Source organism: Ursus americanus, chromosome 7 (assembly GCF_024610735.1).
Source record: "Ursus americanus isolate L20-20 chromosome 7, mUrsAme1.1.p, whole genome shotgun sequence".
Taxonomy (NCBI): Eukaryota; Metazoa; Chordata; class Mammalia; order Carnivora; family Ursidae; genus Ursus; species Ursus americanus.
The window spans coordinates 51,659,474-51,667,096 of NC_142133.1; the positions used below are offsets into that span (position 1 = coordinate 51,659,474).

Below are 7,623 nucleotides of genomic sequence, written 5' to 3' on the forward strand. Positions count from 1 at the left end.
GTCTGTACCCCTACAGGCAACCACTGTTCTCATATTATCATCATCCATTAACTTTGCCTATTCTTTAATTTACATAAATTGAATCACACAGAATGTACCTATTTGTGTCTGCCTTCTTTCATGCAAATAAGGCATCCGTGCTGATTTGTGTGTCAGTAGTTCTTTCTCATGACTCAGTAGTTTTCCGTCTATGAATATTCCACAGTTTGTCCAAACTCTTACTGAGGAACATTTGTGTTCTTTCCAGTTGGGGTTATTATGAGTAAAGCTGATATATACATTCATGTAAAAGTTTTTTGTGGACATATGTCCCCATTTCTCTTTTGTAAATTCCCAGGGATGTAATTGCTGGGTTAAAGGGTAGGTTTGTGTTTAATATTGTAAGAAACCACCAAACAGTTTTTTAGATGGCTATACCATTTTACACTGCGATCAACAATGCAGGAGACTTCTGGTTTCTCTGCATCCTCGTCAGTCCTGTGCATCTTTTCCATTTTTAGCTATTCTGGAGGGAGTGTAATGTCATCACATTATGGTTTACATATGCATCTCTCAGATGACTAAAGATCCTGAGCACATCTGTCTATGCTTATTGGCCATTTATAGACTTCTATGAAGTGCCTGTTCAGGTCCTTTGCCCACTTTTTATATTGGGTCGTTTGTCCTTTTATCATTGAGCTCTAGGAATTCTTTATATATTCTGGGTACAAATCCTTCATATCTTGACACAATTTGTTTCAGATAAATGCACTGCAGATACTTTTTCCTAGTTTGTGGATTGCCCTTTTATTCTCTTAATGATGTCTTTTGATGAAAAACAGTTTTTGATTTTGATAAAGACCAATTTATCAGTTTTTTCTTTGACATGTTTAGCATTTTGGGGGGTCCTCTATAAGAAACTTCTGCCCATCCTAGAGTCAGAAGGACATTCTCCTTTGCTCCTCTACAAACTTTGTAATTTTAGATCTTATGTTCAGGTACATAATACATCTCAAATTATTTTTGAGTGTAGTATGAGATAGGGATCAAGGTTAACTTTTTTCTATATATTTATCTACTTGCTTCAGAACCATTCATTGAAAATACTTTTCTTTTCCCACTGAATTGCCTTGCAACATTGTTAAAAAATCAATTGATCATACATGTATGGGTTTATTTCAGGACTCTCCATAATGTTCCATTCATCTATTGTCTGTCCTTTTGTGAATACCACATAATCTTGAGTAGCTTTATAGTAAGTCTTGAAATCAAGTAGTGAAAGTTCCCCAAATGCATCCTTTTTCAGAACTGCTTTAACAGTTCCAGGTTTTTTGCATTTCCATGTATGTTTTTTGGAATCAACTTGTGAACTTTGATCAAAGCACTATATTTTAAAAATAAGCTTCATGCTGTGCTTCCCCCTCTCCTCCCCCACCCCCACCATTGTGAAAACTCTCCAATGACTCCAGTTACTTTTGCAAGAAAATCCAAACTTCTAATCATGGCCTCCACACATGTCTTTTCTTACTCTCTTCCGGTTCCTTATTCTCTGCTGATCCTCCGCTGGGGCCACATAGTAGGGTGCCTGAGCAGAGTGTTGGGAGAAGTCTGTAACAAAGGCTAGATGTAGCCACTGTACTTCTGGTCTCCCCAGGGGCCTTGGCCATTCCAGGAAAGCCCAATATCAGGAACAATGAAAGGTGACATTCCCATGGCTCTGTCTAGGGATATTTTTCTCTCTTCACAACAACATCAGTGTAGTATTCTGACAGTTTAGGATTTTCCAAATTTTTGCCTTAAATTTAATGCCTCTTCTCTTGGCAGCTCATGCTTCCTACCAAATTCCTAACTGCTTTGGAAATTTTTTTGATTACTAGTGTAATCACAAAATTTACCAATATTGACAACATGTAATGATGAGTGTATCATATTGACAAGCAGCTTAATGCATGAGCTTACTTTTAAATTAATGGAAAGTGCATTATTTTACATTAATTTTAATGTAAAAGGGTTTTCTACATATAATATCATGTCTTTAAAGAGAGACAGTTTTACTTCTTTTCCAATTCACCATGTTTGATTTTTTTAACTGTTTCCAATCATTTTCCAATTCACCATGTTTGATTTTTTACCAGCAACGACAACCATCTGATGTACCATAAATTTACTTGTTTATTATTTTACTGTCTGCCTTCTCCAAGACTAATATATAAGCTCCATAAAAACAGGTATGTTTTGTGTGCTTTGTTCACTGCCTCTTGAACAATGCCTGGCTCATAGTAGGTGTGCAATAAATGGTTGTAAAATGAATGAATTGCCTCACCTGGCACATAGAAGGGACTTAGCAAATTATAGCAAGTAATAATTATTGTTATTTTTAACCTAATATTTCACCATAAGAATAATAACTAAGCGCCAAAGTAAGAAGTTTTCATTAAGCCAAATTGTTTACAGTGCAGTAAATAAAGAACACCAGGATTCCGGCTACCCTAGGGTCTGTCCTGTGTGGATCTCAACTCACTCCCTGGCAGGCTCTTTCAAGTAATTCCTGTGGCCATCAGAGATGACAACTCAGTTCAGCTGCCAATCTACACAGAGGAACTTCTGTAAACAGGCCACTCTGTCCTGTCATCTCTGCTCAAATCCTCCATGGCATCCCTTGTGGCCAGGGCTGGCCTGGCCAGAGAGCTGGCCAAGTGGCCAGGGTCCAAGTCTGTAGAGCTGGAGCTGGGACAGGGACTCCTGCCAAAGGCAGCACACAAGACTGAGAGCCAGGGGCAGCCTGTCACAGCCCACTAGGAAAAGCCTGGGTTCCAGTACAAACAGAAGCCAGAGGGCCAAGGGGCAGAGCCAAGGCTAGGGTGTTAGAGCCAAGAGCTCAAAGTAGGTCAGGAACCAGTACTGGGAGGGGGGCGGGGGAGGCGTACTTGGTCGTGGTCTGCAGGACCCATCAGGGCTGGCACTGGTTTGTGTGGGCAGCGGAGCAGGCCTGGGTGGGATGGGCTGGTGAAAAAGGCTAGTGGCAGAGGAGGCATCCTTGCCTTCTTAGCATATTCTCTACTGAGCTCCTTCTCCACAACCCACCCGTGGCTTCCATGTAACTTCCCGGGAAAGTTTGCTCCTTTTTTAGGGGCTAATTAGGAATGCAACCATTCTTCCCATTCCCAAATGCCTTCTACAGTGAGCTGACTTCGGAGTCTTATTCCATTTTAGACATCATCACCCACCTGGCATTTCTTTAAATACAAAAACGAAAACCATCCCAAACTGAGACTAAAATTCTGATTGAAATAATAATTATACTATAATAAATATAATAGAAATGGAAAGCCATGGAAAGCCATAGTATAATAAATATAAATATAAGTCTCCTGCCAATTCCCCTTCAAGCTGCTCTGGGAGTGGACTTCCTGAGAGAACAGTGGATGACTTAGATCAGTGGCTCTCAAATATTATGGTCTCTGGACCCCTTTACATTCTTAAAAATTATCGAAGATTCCAAAGAGCTTTTGTTTATGCACACTAGTAATTAAAACTGAGAATTTAAAAAATTTTTATGTTAAGAATAACAATATTATACCCATTACATGTAAATTACATAATTCTTATGAAAAATAACCATAATTTCCAGCCCCCCAAAAAATCAGTGAGAAGAATGACATTGTTTTACATTTTTACAAATTATTGTAGCATCTAGCTTAATTAAAGACATCTAGACCCTCACATCTGCTTCCACACTGTGTTTGTTGCCATATGTTGTTCTGGTTGAAGTTTATGATGAAAATCTGGTGTCACGCACACGTATTTGGACACCTACCTTTCAGGTAGTACCTGAATGGGTCTTGGGTACCCCCAGGGGTCCTCAGACCATACTTTGAGAACCACTGGTTTAGATAATAATGATGCTGCCATGCCTAGCACCACTGTGGATCATGGGGATGAGGACAAGCAGAGCTCAGAGTGAGAGAGATGATGGGGAGGGGGGTGGGGGTCAGTCATGGAATGGGTGCTTCATTATTCAACTATCTTCCCCTACTCCTCACTCCTGTTGGCCAGGAACAGCCTGATCCCAACTGCCTTCCTCCTGGGGAAAGGACTTATTCCTATAAGTTAGCCCTGAACCATGATTGCCGGAGACCAAATGCTGAATGGGAACAATTCGGGGTAAACAGTACAGAGTACCGGGAAAGAAGGACAGTGGAGAGCAGTACGCAAGCCAGGATGCACACTGGATCACCTGGGAAATTTAAATGCTGATGTGATTGGCCTGAGTCAAAGCCCAGACAGCAGGAGTTTGGAAAGTTCCCCAGGCAATTCTAATGTGCAGCCAGGGGCAAGAACCACCAGAGTGAAGCCGGCTCAGAAAGCAGGACCAGCTGGGTTTAAATCTGTATTCCACTAGTTATATATACAATTTACTAGTTGCATAACCTCAGGCCAATTACTGGTCTTCAATTTACTCATCTGTAAAATGGGAATACCATTCTGGATGTTGTGGATATTAAATGAGATCATTCATTTAAAGTTCTTAGCTCTGTGACTGGAATTAAGATATGTACTCGGCAAGTATGAGCTGTTATTATTGGTTATGGTGATTTGGGTGCAGGGGGGTCAGCCTCTGTCGGCTCCAGTCTCAGCGCTGCCATAGAGTAGATCTCCCACCTGGGTCCTCTGTCTCCCCATCTCTGAAAATACAGGGAGTCAGTGACTTCCCCCACCCAGGATTTCCACAGGGAAAGAAGAGGTCAGTTGGCTGAAGGGCACGAATGTGATATCACTGGAAACAGGTGCAGGAAAAGTCCACGAGGTGCAATGATGTTGTTCACACTATGTGTATGCGTGCATGCACATGTCTGTATACTCTGTAGTCAGACTCAGATATTGTTTTCTCCTTTTGAAATTATTAGAACATCTCAAATCTATTGCAGATGGCAGAGGGGAAAACGCAGAGTGGAAATATTTTAATGGCTTATTCTTGGCCAGTGGACTGTCCATAGAGACCTGGAACAAATGAGGCTCACTCCTCATTTGTCCTCGAGAACATCATCATTACACGTTACACACAGCGTTCTGCCTTGGAGTTCATCGGATCAGCCACAAAAGCTAACAGCAACGCGAAATGGGGGCCAGGAAAGGATGGAAAGACCTGGAACGCTCTCTGAGCAGGCAGTACAGCCATGACTCAATATTTTTATTGAGAGGCAGAATGAATCATGTAACACTTCTTCTAGAATTACTGGATGTGGACAGTTCCTCCAGCTGTTTACAGGGTGGAATTTGAGAGCCTTCAAACACAGATGTGCCGCTGAGCTTCACGACATCCACCCGAAGAGATGAGCCTGCCGCGCTGATGACCGACTCGTCTAATTTCCTTCAGGTTCATTGGCTTTTGTGAATTCACACAGAGAGAAGCGCCAGATAGGCTGAAGTAACTCACAGAAATGACCTGGAGGGATTGTCTAGGGCCAATCCTGTGGCTGCTGCGGGAACTATATCAAATCATCCAGGACGGGGTCGTCCGGGCTGCCTAAGACCACAAAGGGAACCACAAAAATAGGAAGATAATTGGATCCAGGGACCCACAGCTTCATCAGGAGCAAGATTATGCAGGCTAATCCTTCAGCAATTAGTAAACCTCAGTAAAGGATCAACCCTCATCCGGGTCTTGAATATTGACACTAAGTTAAGCCATGGACATATTGGACTGATTAAGAGACCGGGAGACTGAGCACATGTCAAGATTTCACCTTCCAATCAGCCTCATGCCAGATGTACTGGAGGCCAGACTCTCATAAAGTGGCTAAAACCAAAGAATGTTGGGGTCTTTTGAGGGTTTTATTTTTTATTTTTTATTTATTGGTTGTATTCACAGTTCTAAACGCTTGTTCCATCGAGAGGCAGTTCACTAGCTTGAAATTCACTTTGCCAAACTGCTTGGTATGAAATGAGTCTTCAGGCTTTGCAAGCACCCTTCCCTACACGATGTGGGAGTTTCACTTCCTTCCTCTCCATGTAAGTGTGTCCTTGCCACCTTGGACGTGGCCGCAGTACTTCAACGGGAGGGACCGAGCTCTGCCTTTTGACAAGAAGATGCTGAGGTCTGTCCTTGCCTCCTCGGGACAGCCACCCAAAGGGGGGTGACAGGGTAGGGATCTATTCTCAAACATGGACCTCAGGCCCCCCACTGGCTCTGATCAGTGATCCCCTGAATGGGGAAGACCCCCACCTTCTCAGTCCTTGGACTCCCCTTCCACAGACTGTGCTGGGCAGGAAGAGGGCCGGGCTCCATTCCCCAGCCAACTACAAGCTGAAGCTTATCCCCGGTTCAAGCCCCCCTCCTAGGGTCTCACCAGGAATTCTGTGCTGTTCCACTGTGTTTAACGTAAAGTGTTCGGTTTAAGGAAGCCGTGAAGCTGAATGAAATGGAAATCGATTTAAACCTGGCTAAAATATATAGCTTTTAATGTTCGTGTCACAAAGGAGTTCTCTAATCACATATTCTTTCCTTCTTTCTTTTTAATGAGGCTAAACTGACTAAAATAATTTAACTGAGTTTAGAATGGCAGTGTTTAGACAAACAAGACTCCTACATTTTAGACATGTCTAAATGCTTTAAAAGCCTATAAAAGTAGTTCATTACATTTCTCAGATATTTGAACTTTATTCCCCAAATTATATTTGTTTTGTGAACATATATATCATTACTTCTGCTGACTCCCCTATCCCCTAGCCTGTGATCCTGGGAGATCTGAATGTGTGGGCCACAAGGGAAGAAGATCAATGAGGTTATCAGGGAATGGAGCAGAAAAAAGGGGCTGAAGAAGGCATTCCCCCATACTGATGACAGTTCTCCCTGGGACAAAACAAACGTGCTGCCACAAGTCACAAAAGCAAACAAAACAAAAATAAAATCTTTTTCTTTCTCTCTCTGTCTCTCTCACTCATACACACATCACAGCAAAGTAACAATGAAAATTACCTGTTCCTGAATCGCACGTTTTAACAGAGGTAGACCCATGATAAACTTCACTCTCTGAAATGTCAAAGCTCTCATTTCATCCAGACTTAAATCATACCTGTGAAGAACAGATACAATGGTGTTAAGACATTGATTTGGTGACTCTGAGTGGGGCCTTTGGACCAAGATATCTGAAAGAACAGACAGCTTTGTTACGTCTCTTACATCTCTTGTTTGATACAGCGTGTCAAAGAAGGCCTACTGTGTGTGAAACACAGACCCTGTGTTCAATACAGTGGGGCCAAAATGGAAGGAAAGAAGGAAGGATTTCCTGACAGGGTGACCTTAAAACAAAACTCCAACATCCCCTTGGCAGGGGCAAAAGATTTTTATGTTTCTGAGATGACTCAAGAACAGCATTTGGGAAAATGAGAGAGAAGGGAGTGATCTGTGTCATACGAGGGGTGGACTGTAGTGGCCACAAGGAGTGTCGCCTAGAGTTTCCTTCAAGAGAACCCACCAACAAACTCCAGCTACCATACCTTGGAACTAACTGTGACTTTCCTCTTGGGCTGCTCCCAGCTGGTGATTGAGTAGGGCAAGCTTCCAGATTAGGGCCATTACTGTCCAGTAGGCAACTTATGCCAGGAGATTCACTCCCCCCCAACTGGCCCACTGAAGCTTTC

General features: G+C 42.6%; 1 protein-coding gene across 1 annotated transcript in view; it reads right to left on the reverse strand.

Moving 5' to 3' along the window:
• The window catches only part of ACOXL (acyl-CoA oxidase like), a 306,567-nt gene extending 299,518 nt beyond the window's left edge, over positions 1-7,049 (reverse strand). Inside the window, exon 1 of the mRNA XM_045808789.2 lies at positions 6,959-7,049. Coding sequence (XP_045664745.2) covers positions 6,959-7,033 — 75 coding nt within the window. The 5' untranslated portion in view covers positions 7,034-7,049. The remainder of the gene's footprint in view (positions 1-6,958) is intronic.
• Positions 7,050-7,623: the final 574 nt, after the last annotated feature.